The sequence below is a fragment of the Castor canadensis genome, chromosome 18 (genome assembly GCF_047511655.1).
Source record: "Castor canadensis chromosome 18, mCasCan1.hap1v2, whole genome shotgun sequence".
Classification (NCBI taxonomy): domain Eukaryota; kingdom Metazoa; phylum Chordata; class Mammalia; order Rodentia; family Castoridae; genus Castor; species Castor canadensis.
Genome location: NC_133403.1, coordinates 3,919,769 through 3,935,989, shown reverse-complemented (window position 1 = coordinate 3,935,989; position 16,221 = coordinate 3,919,769). Strand labels below are relative to the sequence as shown.

Below are 16,221 nucleotides of genomic sequence, written 5' to 3'. Positions count from 1 at the left end.
TGTGGCTGGCCTTTTTTTTGTTTTTGGTGGTACTGAAGTTTGAACTTAGGGCCTCACAAGCACTCTACCATTTGGGCCCCCCTCACACACACTTTTTTTTTTTTTTGAGACAAGATAGCCTCAAACTCAAAATCCTCCTGCCTCAGCCTCTGAGTGCTGGGATTACAGACCTATGCCACCACAGCTAGCTTTGATACAAATCTTTATGACAGCACCTATTAAACCACAGTCAAAACCTGCTTTCATGTCTACTTTCCCACCTGACAACGAATACTGTGAGTCTTTGTGTTTCCCCACATACAGGAACTTAAGCAGGAGTTTAAGATGAATTGAGACTGTGCTGAACAAATGAATGCATGGATGAACATGAGAGGCAATCCAAACCCTCACACTGGGCACAGATGAGGGCAATGATTAAAAGCGTGGGCACAGGAACAAAGGCCTACGTTCTGCCCGTGCCGTGCCATGATTCGGGCCAATGAACCTGTTTCCTCACCCATGATGGACACAGGGTCGCCTGTTTCACAGGACTACAAAAAGGATGGGGCATAATGTGCACAGAGAGAAAGCTCAGTAGATGGAAGCTATGATTATAGTGATGGTGTCACTGAGGGACAGACACTTGTCACTATTTCCATCATCTAGTGAGTACAGAAAAGCAATTAAACAATAATAGAAATGGGGCAGAAAGGGGTTTGTACGGGGAGGTGCAGACGGGGACGCTAGCAACCTTCTATTTTTTTAAGTTGGGTGGTAGGCACACAGGTGTTTATTTTACTGTTTTTCATTAAACTCTATGTTGTAAGTACTACTTGTATGCACATTCTAAATTAAACAACAAAAACAAAAAATGAAGTCAACAAAGCAAGGCTGTCTTGAATTGCTTGGATTGCTCTGGCTGAGGGGTGGACAGGCCCGGGTGGCTGACAAGGATACAGTGTTTCCAGTGTGTCAAGGCCCTGCGCAGCACCATCTTCCTGGCCAGCTCCTCCACCAGAGCCTGCTGGGCAGCCAAGCTCTGCCTCCGCTCCCAGGCCCACTGCCAGTCACAGAAGTGTATCTGGAGCACGGTGACACGGTGGAATCGCGCCGCCATCTCTGCAACAGAGAAACTGCTTAGGTGCTGCCCCCCCAACACACACCCACCAAGGGGAGATGAGCTGGAAGCCTCTGTAAGATGAGCTGGACCTCATTAATAAGGCTTGAAGTATAGCTCACTGATAGAGCATGTGCCTAGCATATTCAAGGCCCTGGGTTTGATTCTCAGCCCAAAAAAAAAAAAAAAAAAGTTTGACACTAGAGATCATTAGGAATCCCTGAGCCACCAATCTGCCTTCTCTCCAAGAGAAGGAAAAAGGCCTGTGACTTTAGGGAGGAGGGTACAATAAAATCAGTTCTATCCAAGGGCCAGGCTTCTGGTCACCAACTGATGCATTCAGAGAGGACCCTCTTTTACTCCTGCCTCTACAGAGCTGCCTCCTGGACAAGACTTGGGGACTGAGACAATGACACGTAATCTTGGTCGCCACACTGGCAAGGCTCTCTTGAGTGTCTGGCTGATCCCAGCTGACAGCTGCATCTCCTTTCAACCCTACTCAGCTGATGGCCTGGTGAGCTGAAGCCAGGAACTAGCAGGCAGCCAGGCCTGGAATTCAAATGCTACAGCTGAAGGTGGGTGCTAGTCTGTGGTTCATCACGCCAGACAGCCACTACCTGCTCACTGTAACTGTTCTCAGACAGACGCAGTAAAAGTCTCAGAAGAGACAGCGGTGGCAGCATAGGAGAGTTCTACAGAGAGAAAGCCAACGATCTAACCCAGGGACAGCACAGTGCTTGACTCACTTCTGTGAAAGCTCAAGTACAGTGCACTGATGATCACGCTCCTATGTGCTATTACTTCTGATTTAGGAAGCTAAATCATAAAAATAGCATCCCAAAAAACCTGACATCATGAATCTCATCTATTTGCATAACTGAGGCCAGTAAGAAACAATCCAAGTATCTATCAATACGAGAATGGCTAAGTCAATTCAGGGAAGTCATCCTATAAGACAAAATAAAAAAATAGCTAGGCACTGGTGGCTCACACCTATAATCCTAGCTACTCAGGAGGCAGAGGTCAGGAGGATCACGGTTCAAAGCCAGCCTTGGGCAAATTCGAGACCCTATTTCAAAAAACCCCATCACAAAAAAGGGCTGGTGGAATGGCTCAAGTGGTAAGAGCGCCTGCCTAGCAAGCATGAGGCTCCGAGTTCAAACCCCAGTACTGCCAAATAGAAAATATAAAATAATTAAAAAATAACATTTATGGGTTGGACGATGGGGCTCAAGAAGTACAGTGCCTGTCTTGCAAGCATGAAGCTCTTAAGTTCAAATCCCAATCCTGCCAAAACAATAAAAAAAACTACCATCCAAGAGTTGCTCCTAAAGAAAAAAAAACATTAGGAAAAAGTAACATTTATGATGCATGAAGACACAGAACAGTGTTTAAAAAAAGCGCAACACAGAACTGTAGTTGTCACATTAATTACAATATGGACAGCCCTACTTGAAATAAAATATGTGCATTAATCACCATAATTAAACCTACATTTGAATAAAGTACATGCATAGAAGTAAAGGCCAGGAGGAGGTAAGTGTGAATCAAGAATGAAGTGTTTTTCTCCTCAATCTCCTTTCTCCAAAGTTTATAGCATGACATGGCTGCATTTCTTCCTCACGCAGTACCACTGGCAGCAGGGAGGACAGAAGTTGGACCCAGCCTGTCTCCTACTCACCGTTCTGCTGAGTCTTCGCTCTGCGGGCATGCAGGTATTCAAGCCAAGCCTTCAGGGACCTATGTTTTTGCCACTGCTGATGGTGTCGCACGGCAGAGACCACCTTCTCCCTCTCCCTCTGCCTGTGCAAGAGCTGTTCCTGCCACCGTGACCAAGCCTAAAAACCAGAGGAAAAGTCAGTGATCAATGGAGAGGCAGAAAGAGAGGGGAAATACAGCTGAGGGAGGAAATGAAGCAGAATCACACTGGAAAGAATAAAATCAGAAACAAGGCAGTGGTGATCCCCTGCAAGACATCAGCTATGGGAACCTGTGGTTGCAAGAAGTGTATTCTGTGTCCAGAAAGTAATTGTTTCATGGGTTTTTTATTATTATTTTAAGAAGGAAGCCGGAGCTGGGCACCAGTGGCTCATACCTGTAATCCCAGCTTCTCAGGAGGATGGTGGTTTGAAGTCAGCCCAAGCAAATAGTTTGCAAGACCCTACCTTGAAAAAACTTTTCACAAAAAAAGGCTGGAAGAGTGCCTCAGGATAAAGGCCCTGGTTCAAACCCCAGTACCACTCCCCTCCCCCCAAAAAAAGGAATAGTTAAATCAGTGCTCAGACAAGAAGCAGGGACAGGCTGAGGGTGATATCATTCATTCCAATTTGGGGTGTGTGAGGGTCTGTCTTGTTTTTTGAGGTGGAAGCCCAGGGAAGGGCATGTACTCAAGCTGAGGGTCTATAAGAGGCTCCCCTGAGACTATCCACAAATGTGCACCCCTGAGAAAGTCTCTGTGTATGTAGTATGCTAACACACGCCTGAGAGTAAAGATGATTCAGACATCATGTCCTCTTTTCTTACACCTGTAACACCTCCTCTTTCCTTCCTCTCAGTTGATCACCCTTGTGCCTATTTCACCAATAAACACAATAAAGAGAATTTCCTCCATGATGATGCTCCAGGATTACCCTTGCCTGCTCAAGAGGCTCTGTCTTCTCTACTGCTTGGGACAAACCATCCACACTGGCAGCAAAGGTCACCCCCACTATGGCTATATTCATCCTTACCCAATGTCTCAAGTTTATCCCTGGAAAGCCCTTCCCCCAACCTCTTCTGCATCCTCAGTTTCACACTGGTTTTTAAAATCAACAGACAGGGCACAGAGGTCAGAGGTCAGTGGCTGAGTGTTTGCCTAGCATGTACCAGGTCCTGGGTTTGACCCCAGTACCACAAAAAAAAAAAAAAAAAATCAGACAAATATGCTGCTTTTCTCCCATTCTACAAAAACATCTCCCAAAAACTGACAACCAAAAGTAATAGGTGACCTTTGATTGGATGCTGGACCTCGTTTCTTGGCTTTAAATGTCACTTCCTGAGCTGGTGGAGTGGCTCAGGCAGTAAGAACACTTGCCTAGCAAGTATGAGGTCCTGAGTTCAAACCCCAGTGCCGCCAAAAAAAATAAATATCTCTTCCCTGCAAGGACTCCCAAGTGTACACCTACCTTCCTCTTAACACTCCAGACATACATCTCACTGCCTCTTTGATATCTACAAAAATGGCAATATCCAGTTTTAATATGAGCTATTTGATACATATATCAATATTAATTGCACCGAATATGATAATAGTACTGTATTTATATGGAAGAACGTCTGTATTTGTAGAATACGGTAAACTTTATGTCTAGGATTTTCAAGAAAAAACAGAAATATATTCACACTTAAAGGCAGATGTACCACATGTCTGTAATGCCAGCACGTGGGAGGCTGAGGTAGGAAGATCTGAGTTTGAGGCCAGTCTAGGCTACATACTAAGATCCTATCTCAAATAAACAAATAAAAATAAAAAATGTATCATTTTAAGCAAAGTTAGGCTCAGAAGGCCAAAAATCACATATTCTCCCCCATTTGCGGATTATAGACCTAAAACAAATGCAGTAATATTATTGGGCATGGGTCACACGCTAAGGGAAACTGCACACGGGAGGAATAGGGACAGGGAAGGAAACCTAAAACTTGAATGTGGTTGATGTGCTCACTGTAGAGGAGTGAATATAGTAATATTAACCTAGCAGAGGCCACTATGGGAAGGTGACCAGGAAATACTGAAGAGGTCAGGTACAGATGAACCAATGTGGGTTGCAATACACGTGTGCATGGAAGCAACGCTAGGAATCTCTCTGTGTACCTATCTTTATCTCAAGCTAGCAAAAACACTGTCTTTCTTATTACCTCTTATGTCTTCAACAAAATCAGAGAACAAGAGGGCAGAACAGGTTCTGCCCAGAAGGAGGATTGGGGGAAGGTGCCCCAAACAATGTAATATACATGTGAGTAAATGTAAAAATGATAAAATAAAATAAAAATATGATAATTATATATTTGTTTATTTATACTGATGAAGGAGAAACATACGTGTCAAAATGTTACCCATGGATTACACCAGGTGACGTACAGATAGTATCCATCTTTCTGAGATTTGGCATTTGCCCAAAATAAAAAGTTGGGGGCAAAAACTTGTCAAAAATACTTTCTGAAAGGCAGAACTGATTCTCACACAAAGCTATACTCCACTCCCAAGGGCACCGGCCACCAGCAGCTCTCGAGCTCTCCTTCCATTCCGAGCTCCTGAGCGCTATCCATCTGGTAACTTCTTTCCTACTCCCGTCAGCTCCTGGGAGCTGTGCTTATCAAGTGGACCAGTGATCTCCACATCACAAAATCCGAAGGTCAAGTGTGCCCTGCCTTTTCTTGACCTGCCGGGAGCGTCTGACAATGCAGATCCTTCTCCTTCTCCTGGCTTCCAGGAGACCTACAGGCCCCCTTGCTCCAGCTGCTGACTCTCACCCACTCCCTTTATTCTTTTACCCAAGTGTGCGCTTCCTGTCTTCCCCTCAATACTGCAGACACACGTCTCACTGCCCCCCTGTGCTGGACACTCAAAGGGCCCATCAGGATGAGCACAGAGTGCAGAACAGAGCTCCTCCCAATCCTCCACAAGTCTGCTCCTCCCTCAGTCTTCCAGGTTTCTGTAAATGGCAACCCCATTGTTCCAGCTCCTTTGACCCAAAGCTGGTAGTCATCCTGGACTTTTTTCTCTGAAACCACATCTTAGCTACCCATTAGAAAATCCCATCTACTAGTTACTTTCAAAATATATCCAGAAACTAATCACCATTTTGCTATCATCCTAATCCAAAATTTCACCTGGAATTTTGTAACAGCTGTGTGTGCGTGTGCGTGTGTGCCTGTGTGTGTGTGTGCGTGTGTGTGCGTGTGCCTGTGTGTGCGCGATGCTGTAATTGAATCCAGGGCCTCATGTTCTGCACAAGCACTATACCAATAACTACATCCCAGCCTTTCTCCCTGCCTTTTAAAAAAATTATCATTATTCATTTATTCACATGTGCATACACTGTTGGGTCATTTCTCCCCCTACCCCGCTCCCATACTCTCCCTCTCACCCCACCTCAATTCCAGGCAGAACCTGTTCTGCCCTTATCTTTAATTTTGTTGATCTCCCTGCCTTTTATCTTTGGCCTTCTCTGTCTATTCCTAACACAGCAGCCAGTGTGGTCCTTTTTAGTTTAGTCTGCTTTGGTTGTCATGTCACTTAAATCTCTCCTTTTTATATGACAATTTCCTTCCTTGGCCTTTTTCAAGTCATTAATCTTTTAAAGAAACCAACTTAGCTACCCTATGAAAGTTACACTGGACTTGACTATCTCCTCAAGGTGTCTTTATCTTGTTCCTCTGACACCTGGATTTCCCATAAACTGAGGGTTTACTTGGTTAGCTGGCAAGAACTGAGTGCAGCTGTGCACCTCGTGAGACCATGTCATGAGGTGTGGTGTTTGGCTGCCCAGACTGTTTGTTGGTGATTAGTTACTCTGAGGGTCCCTAATGTTTCCCATCATGCTTTGATTGCTGCCTAGAGCCATGTCCTCACCAGGGATGGCAAAGTAGCAATTTTATAATTCCACTATTCCTGTTGCATTTATTTATCTAGTCAGTACTAGGATTTGAACTCAGGACCTTCTGCTTGCTAGGCAGATGCATTACCTCTTTAGCCAAGCCACCAGCTCCTGCTTCTAGTTTGTAAACTTTTTTTTTTTTTTTTTGGTGGTTACAGGCATTTGAACTCAGGGTCTCACACTTGCCAGGCAGGTGCTGCTCTAATACTTTAATCACAATCCCACCCCCCAGCTGTATTTATTAACTGGAATTCTTCTATAAAGAAGCCTTCTTAGCTAGGCACGGATGGCTCACACTATAATCTTAGCTACTTGGGAGACCAAGATCAGGAGGGCAATGAGGATTGTGGCTCAAGGCCAATCCAGGCAAATAGTTCACAAGACCCCATCTCCAAAATAACCAGAGCAAAACGGACTGGAGGAGTGGCTCAAACAGTAGAGCGCTTGCTTTCCAAGTGTGAAGCCCTGAGTTCAAATCCCATTCCCACTAAAAAAAAAAAAAGCCACCTTCTTTTTTAATTATCTGCTTTCTTAAAGGTATAGTCTGTACCAGAGGTGGGATATATGCATAATTTTGTTGCCCTCACTAATTTTCAAAGAACTGAGTTAATGCCCTAATGCCCCAAAATAATGATCACTGAGTTCCTTGTTCATTTTTGTTTATTTACTGTTTTTTTGAGAAAGGATCTTACTATGTGGTCCCAGCTGACCTTGAACCCATCATCCCTCAGTGCTGAGATTGTGGTCATATACAACACACTGGCTTTTTTTTTCTTTTGAGGTACTGGAGTTTGAACTCAGGGCCTACACCTTGAGCCACTCCATCAGCTCTGTTTTTCTATGTTGGGTATTTTTCAGATAGTGTCTCACAAGCCTCTGGCTGGCTTCAAACAGTGATTTTCCTGATCTCAAATTTTTAGATATTTGATTTTTCAATCCATTGTAGGCTTTTTTTTTTTTTTTTTTTTTAGCTCAGTACTGGGGATTGAACTCAGGGTCTCTTGCTTGCTAGGCAAGTGCTTTACCACTTGAGCCACACCCCCAGCCCTTTTGTTTTTATTTTGTTTTTTAGATAGAGTCTCCCTAACTTTGCCTGAGCTGGCCTTGAACTTGCAATCCTCCTGCCTCTGCCTCTCAGAGTACCTGGGATTATAGACCTGCACCACCATCATCAACATTTTTGATGCCCCCAAGTTTTCTATCTTAGCCATGAGTGTCCTTCAAAGTGGCTCCTGAGTCCTTCTATACAACCCCACTAGCTTTTGTGAGTTTCCTCACTACGTCCTAGACTTAGTCTGACTATTTCCTGCCCCTGGTTCCTTCCAGTGTGAAATGTTACAGACCAACACTTGGGTACTAAGAACATGATAAGCTCTACCATTGCTACCATTTTTTAGATTTTCAGTAAAAAGATTTAGAAATACTGTTTTTTGGTGGGACTGGGGTTTGAACTCAGGGCTTCACACTTGCAAAACAGGCTCTCTGCCACCCTAGCCACACCTCCAGTCCATTCTGCTCTGGTTATTTTGAAGATGGGGTCTCTCTCTCTTTTTTTTTTTTTGGCTTTGTTTCTTTAAAAATGACATTTGTATTAAAAGTCTTAATTTGAAGAGACAATGATTAAATGAGTGGAATTAAAAATTACAATTTGTTAGAATTTTCTTGGTACATCACAACAGCAAAACTTTGCTCTTTGCTTCTGGAGGAACACCATGTAACAGATAATCGAAATATTTTTTTAAAATAATATGAAAAGGGAGCTAAATACCTGAAGGTGGAACAAAATGAAGCAAAAAAAAAAAAACCATTGCAAGACATGGACATTGCATTTTAAAGGCTGAAAATAATAAAGAATTTCATTAAACAGCAGGCCCTATTGTCCTGACTCTTTCAGGAAGAAAACTGGGAAGTGGTTCAGTTGGGGGAACAGCAGATTCTGATTTGGTGGGAAGTTCACAGGTTGGCACCGGCTGGAACAGCTGAGTTTTGAAGGCACTCTGCAGACACAGGGGTACTGGGGGCCCTGAATCACATTTGCGAAGTCTTTGTACTGTATTTTTAAAAGCTAGTCAGTAAAATGTTACTGCTAACCAAAAAAAAAAAAAAAAGCTAAACTTAAAAAACACACACAACAGTACACACAACAATGTGCAGGTCTGTAACATTTTTTCACAGCTGATTAAGAGAAAAGTACTACCATTCTCCCCCAGACTCCCCTTTGATAGAGTAGGTAAACAAAATAGATTTTTTTTTCCACAAATATCAACAGACACTTCCTGGCAACCCACACTGTACTGGCATCAGTGTTAACAGTCCCAGTTCAGATGTGCAATACTTCAGATTGGATATACTGGAACAAGAATCCAACTTTGCATAGACATCCTCGAATCGCAATCAGTCACGCACGGGGTTGCCCTTCTAAGCTGGCAGAAAAGGAACCCGATCTTAATTTCCAGCTACTCCTGGAAAACAAGGGAAAAAACAAAAGTTTCTTCCCCTCCTCCTGCTCCTTCATATGGTTTTCCCGACCTTCCTTCCATGTATTTAAAACTTCGAACTAGAAAATGAGTGAGTGAGAGTGAGACTGAGAGAGAGAGAGAACATCCAACCTTCTTCCTCTCCACTTCTCCCCTTCCCCATCATTTTTTCCAGGCTTGAAACTTTTGATCGCCGGTGTCAAGCTGCCAATACAGCGCCTTCACGGCTACTTGCATGGGAAAATATGCGTCGACCGAAATCAACGAGAAACGTACATGCTGCAAAGACCCACATTTCCACCAGGGTTTCGGATGGTCAGGACGGGACAGCCCCTCGGACACAGGGTGAAGGCAGGGGATCCTGGCCACGGAAGCCAACCGGGTTCCCGGGCACCCCGGCCAATGCACAGTCGTCTCCAATCTCCAAACAAGAAAAGAAATCACATGAAGACGGTTGGGTGCGTTTGGCTTTTGTGCGCAGGATCACACAGACCGAGCCGCGGCCCTCGTCGCCGTTGGGCTGCGCCGCGTAGTTCATCTGCCGCACCATCTCGGCAAACAGCTCATCCACCGAGGCTTTGTTTTTGGCCGAGGGCTCCATGAAGGGGCAGCTCCACTCCTCGGCTAGAGCCTTGCCCTCGCCTTACGACACCTCGTGCTCGCCCTCCAGGTCCACCTTGTTGCCCACCAGGATCATGGGGACGCGCTTGTACCGCTTCACGCGGATGATCTGATCCCGCATGGGCTTGATGTCCTGGAAGCTCTGCTGGTTGACCAGGCTGTAGACGAGGATGGAAGATGGGGTCTCTTGAACTATTTGCCCACGCTAACCTCAAACTTTAATCCTCCTGATCTCAGGCTTCCAAGAAGCTGGGATTACAGGCTGAGACACCGGCACCCAGCTAGAAATACTTTGGTTTTTTTTTTTTTTTTTTTTGTGATATTAGGGCTTGAGGTCAGGGCTTCACGCATACTGGGCAGGCACTTAAGCCACTCCACCAGCCCTTTCTTGTGTTGGGTATTTTTGAGATAGGGTCTTGAGAACTATCTGCCTGGGCTGGCTCCAGACATTTACATTTCCAACTGTAGAGTACAGTTGTTATTTAATTTTCTTGACTTTGTATTTGTAATCTTTTCTTTTATACCGAAAATCCTGACTCCTAACAGCAGTGTCATAATTATTTGCCTTATCTTACGATGTAACAATGATAGTGTTAACATAGTTCCAAACCTGCCAGTAACAGTAAGACCAATGGAGTGCACTTTGTGTGTCCTGAGAACACTTTCCACTAGGATTTCTGAGGTCCTGTGTTTGATCCCCAGTACCACAAAAAAAAAAGAACATTCAAAATACATATTTTAAAGTTCCATGAAGCAATTCTTTTTTGTGTAGTCATTACCAGAAACCTGATATGTTGTTTCAGCTTGCTTTAAAATTCCATGGTTTGCTTTATTTTTTTGGTTCTTGAGGGTAGGGGAATTGAACCCAGGGCCTCCCACATGCTAGGCAAGTGCTCTACCACTTGAGCAATGCTCCCAGCCCTTTTGTTTTGTATTTTGTTTTTATGATAGGGTAACCATGATTGCCTGGGCTGGCCTCAAACTCTCGAACCTCCTGCCTCCACTTTCCAAGTAGCTAGGATTATAGGCATGCACAACCACACCAAGCTAAAATTCTATGAATTGCCTTTTGATTTGTTTTTGGTTTTTTAATTATGTAAAATATTTACATAGCTCCAAAATTAAAACCATGCAATAAAATTAACTCACAGAAGTACACTGTTTCTGCAGTTCTCTCCCTCCTCATGTAAGTTTCTGCTTTATTTTTCCATTATTTCATTTTAGAAATATAAGCAAAAACACACAAACATATTCACAAGTTTATGTCCCTTCCTTATCCCAAAGGCACCAAATTATGAGGCAGAGGGACCCTGCTAAAAGGTACATGCAATCACGTCACTTCCTCTGCTCACAGCCAGCAGCTCCCACCTCTCCTGGAACAAAAAAAAAAGCCAAAGCTTTATGGGGTGCAGCTTGCAAGCCCATCCGGTCTGGCTCCGTGAGCTCATGGCTGTCCTTCCTACTTTCCTCTCATACTTGTCAATATTCATGGATGGGATGGCCTTTTATTGTAAACATGACAATTCTCCCAACCTCATGTCAAAAGTCAGTATCTGCAATAAAAATCCTAATAGGTTTTGCTGTGGAGCTTGACCCTAAAATAAGAGGAAAGAATAATAATCAAGACAATATTTTAAAAAGAACAAGAATAAAGAAGACCCTCTCCCATATGTAGACTCTTTAAGAGCTATGTAGATATAGCTGGGCGTGGTAGCTCATACCTATAATCCCAGTTACTCAGAACATGGAGATCAGAACAATCCAGGTCAAGACAAGCCTGGGCCAAAAGTTAGCAAAACCTCATCTCAATCATAAGCTGAGCATGCAGGTGTGATATATACAGGACTGCAGTCCAGGCCAGTACTGGGCAAAAACACAAGATGCTAGCTATTTGAAAAATAACTAAAGCAGAGCGAGGCTCTAGTGGCTCAGCCTGTAATCCTTGCCACTCAAGGAGGCAGAGATCAGGAGGATCGAAGTTCAAGGTAACCAGGGCAAATACGTGAAACCCTATCTCAGAAATACCCAACACAAAAAAGGGCTGGCAGAGTGGCTCAAGTGGTAGATCGTCTGCCTAGCAAACATGAGCCGTGAGTTCAAATTCCAGTACCACCCCAAATAAATAAATAAATAAATAAACTAAAGCAGAAAGGGCTGGGGGTGTGGCTCAGTTGGCACAGCATCTGCCTAGTGAGTTCAAACCCTAGCAACACAGAAAGAATACTAATAAACAGCTGGCACCTGTTGAGCACTTCCATACTCCAGGGACTGCTCACAGCAATTACATGTATCATCACACTAACTACTTGACAATTTCATGAGGCAGCTACTGCTGCCATCTGTATCAACATAATGAGGAACAGGCAGCAACCCATTCACAGGCACAGAGCTAGCAGGTGACAGACGTTGAGATGCCTCCTGGGGAAGAGCCTGTGCTCGCTCTTACCTGCTTCACTAAATGGTAACTAAAATGGTGAGATGCTGGCTTAGAGACAATTAAAGCAAGGGAATAGAGAGTCTAGAAACAGATGCATGAGTAGATGTGAGACTGTCTATCATGGGGGCATCATTAATCATTGTCAAAAAATGACAGAGCCAAGCACTGGTGGCTTATGCCTGTAACCCTAGCTACTCAGGAGGATTGTAGTTCGAAGCTAGCCCAAGCGAATAGTTTGCAAAAACCTATCTCAAAAAACCCATCACAAAAAAGGGCTGGTTATGCAGATGGGAAACGATCAGCTTTCCTGCTTCGCACAATTAAACCCAAGATGTATTAAAGGCCAAACCACAAGGTAAAGGAATAAATGAGGCCACACTGGAATTAATGAAAATAGTACCATTCACACAGACCGCAAGCTACAGCAAAGCATTAGGAAGCAGAACCAACAACTGTGTCTACTAATCAGAAGGAAAAGAGCAAACACCCAAAAGAAGAGCAGGGGTAAGGGAAGTAAACGTGATCACAAGCAGAAACCCAACAGCAAATGAACTCATGGAAAGGAGCAGGGCCTCACCATGATCCATGAAAGAGCAAACATGAGTTGCCATTAGGCATCAAGTTGGTAAAAATGAGCAGCTGTGCCACTGCAATGGCTGATGAGCCTGAAAGAGTTCAAACTCAAACATTAGCACTTGAATTGGGACAGCCTGGGAGAGCAGCTGGGTAAAAACCAGACTGGACAAACATTTGCACACCGAGGAGGACAGGTTTCATAGTGTTCTCTGCAGCACTGTTTGTAACTGCACAGGCACAGACACAGAGGAACCGACAGTCCATCTGGAGTTGAGCAGATAAGCTGTGCCTTATTCACACGAAGGGCATAACATACAATTAACAGATCTCTGTAAGGGCTGGGGTGTCGCTCACTCGCCTAATATGCAGGAGGCTCTGGGTTTGATCTCCAGCACAGCAACAAAAAAAGGAGAGATCTCTGTGTACCCACACGGACAAATGTCCAAAACAGCACTGCATTTAAAAAAAAAAAAAGGCAACCTAAGAATAAAAAGAAGCAACCTACATAGTAAATATTAGGACATCATTCATAAATATTTTAGCTATGCAAATAAATAACATTTACTCTTTATGAATATGTATGCACACCTTTTTCCAAGAAAACAAAATAAAGGCAAGTGATCATATCAGGATTAAAAGAACGTCTGTCTCTGAGAAGGGAGGCAGCAGATGAGAGGGCAGTGCATTGACAAAGCCCTCTCTTTAAAACTTGTAGAGCAAGTATAGAACGAGATAACACCTTTTAAATCTGGATGGGGATACTTGCATGTGTGTCACTGTTCTTATAAATGTTTTGCTGTATGTTTCTACATTTGAAACATCTGAATGCAATTTTTGTAAGGCTCACCTATCTCATGAGGTCTACCCTGGCCCACGCTTCATAGCGATACTGTGAGGATTAAGAGAAATGACTTAAGTGTAAATACTTGGTAAGCCATGTGGTACTTATCAGACAGACACAAAGCATTATAACTTAATATTCACACAACAAAGCCCAGTCGCCAAGCCTCATCTGGTTTGGGGTCAGTATAAATAATATCTTGATGACTTTTTTTTTTTGGTAGAACTGGAATTTGAACTCAGGGCTTCAGTGCTTGCAAAGCAGCAGCTCTAATGATAATGACTCACATTTTTGACTGGATCTGAGTCTGAGTGGCTCTGGCTGTTTTCATAAGTGAAATCCATCCTCAAAGCCTGAAAACCTCTATAACCAAAAACAATCTGTTGTTGCAAACCTTGAAGCCAACTGCAAAAAAAGGAACTCTGCAAATGCTCTGAGCAATAATAACGTCAGTGGAGTTTACAGCCTCTCAAAGTGGCTGTGTGAAGGGAGGAACACGTGCACATCCCATGACAGAACGTCTCGTTATGCTCCTGTTGACATCGACCCACATCAGTTCCACCTGCCTTCAGAGTTACAAGTCTACAGTAAGGACCACACAGCATGGTGGTTAAGAGAAAGGCTCTGCAGTGCTCAGGCTACATGGGTTAAATCCTGACCATTGCTGGTTTAAGTTATTTAACTTTCCTAGTTTTCTCAACAGAGAAAAAGAAACAGAGCCAGGTGTGGGGCCACAGGTGTGTAATCCCAGCACTCAGGAAGCTGAGGTAGGAGGATCACAAGTTCCAGGGCAAGCTCGGCTACATAATGAGAACCTATCTCAAAAAATAACCAGAATTATGAAAAGCCAATGAGATAATGTGCGTAAAGCTGTTAGACCACAGCCTAGTGTAAGAAGGACCACAATTTTTCTCCTGTTGCCAGGCTGGGAGTACAGCTCGGCAGCGAAGCACTTCCCTAACCTGTGTGGGGGCCGGAGTGTGATCCTCAGCATCAGAAAAAGAACAGAAAGAAAAAAATACTGCTGCTGCTGCTGCTGCTGCTGTTATTCTCAGCAGATACTGTTTGCCTTTGTAGCCTAAAAGCAGCCATAGAGGCTACATAAACAAATGGGTGTGGAGTGTCCTAACAAACAAAAACAGAAACCAGGCCAAATTTGGGCCACAGTTTACTGACCTCTAATTTAGATGATTGCACATGCAATTTTTGGGATACTGGGTTAAACCTAGGTCCTCTAACCCCGAGCTACAACTCTAGCCCCTGTATGTGCTATCTACATGGGGTCTGCATATATTGGGATAGACTACATAATATGTTGTCAAATTAAAAAGATACTCAGTCCTAACTTAGTAATAAGTGTGTTCTATTTTCAACAATTTGGCAGCACTATTGAGAACCCCACAGACACACACACACACACACACACACACACACACACACACACAAAATGACAGAAATTCAGAGAGATGTCAAAGGCTGTAAAAAGTTTTAGCACACTTTTAGTACCAGTTTTAATACTGGCTTTAGGCCTTTATCACTGACCAAAAGCTAGTGGCTTCCCTAAAAGAGACCTGTAAGAGAAATGAAGCTGTAAGAAAATGGCAGGGATTTCTTTTGAGTCTTAGTTTCTTTTCTGCACCCATTGTTTTCTATTTTGCTATAGAAAAACAGGTAATGAGGAAACAGAATACACTGCTGCTTCTTTGACCAGTTTGTAAGGAAGTGACAAATCTTTCAGCTCCATAGTTACCAGAAGCTGCCTCTGCGGCATGGGCATCACATCACATGGAGTGCAAGCCTCTGCCTACTCTAACAAGAGCACTTGGCCTTCCAAGTGCTCAGCCCTCCATACTGCTTCTGCTCCCACCCCTCCTCAGCGCTGGGGCTGCCCTCCCAACAAAAACCAGGACAAGATGGCTTCCCACCAACAACACAGGACGCACCTGCAGCTGAAGGATCAGGGTCCTGTGCTTTACGGCTATAGCCTCGAGTGCGCGGCTCACGCGGACCTCGCCTAGTTGCTGCCTCCACTTGCCCCACCACACCCTGAAAAAGCAAATCAAAGATGGTGCTCATCAGACAAAAAAAAAAAAAGCTGTGCCGGAAGGAGAAGGGGAGGACGGTGAGGGCTCCTCAGCTGACAGCCTGGTCCCTCACAGTGTTACCTCTAGAATGCTATCTGCTGGATTCACCGCTGAAGAGAAAACCTATAACCAAGAGCCAGTCTTCCTGCTGCCAGCGAAGCTCTGGAAGCTGAGGATTCCCAGTGTCAGACCCAGACTTCAGCTGGCACAGTGGCTCACCACTGCCTACCAAGTGTGAGGCCCCAAGTTCAAACCCCAGTACTGCCAAAAAAAAAAAAAAAAAAAAATCCAACCTTAGGCACCATAGACATGCTCTGGCCCACACAGCTTATTTTTCTAAAACTATGAGTCTTGCCCACATTTAAACATCAGGAGATTTCACAGAACAATCTGCCCAAAAATCAAAAAGTGGCTTTTGGATTTCCAGTCTTGTTGGAACCCTTCCCTTCCTAC

At 44.0% G+C, this 16,221-nt stretch overlaps 1 protein-coding gene and 1 pseudogene across 14 annotated transcripts in view; both read right to left on the bottom strand.

The window, feature by feature from the left end:
* Window positions 1–16,221, bottom strand: part of Sfi1 (SFI1 centrin binding protein) — a 75,395-nt gene that overhangs the window by 26,845 nt on the left and 32,329 nt on the right. For all 14 annotated transcript variants that reach the window (XR_012443589.1, XR_012443590.1, XM_074061399.1 and 11 more), the window contains 3 exons: window positions 15,628–15,730; window positions 2,778–2,934; window positions 937–1,098 (listed from right to left, as the gene is read on the bottom strand). Coding sequence is in view for 12 of the 14 variants with exons in the window: in XM_074061399.1 (XP_073917500.1) it covers window positions 937–1,098; window positions 2,778–2,934; window positions 15,628–15,730 (422 nt within the window). In the remaining 2 variants the exon portion in view is untranslated. The remainder of the gene's footprint in view (window positions 1–936; window positions 1,099–2,777; window positions 2,935–15,627; window positions 15,731–16,221) is intronic.
* On the bottom strand, window positions 9,526–15,455 carry LOC109696912 (ras-related protein Rap-2b-like; annotated as a pseudogene).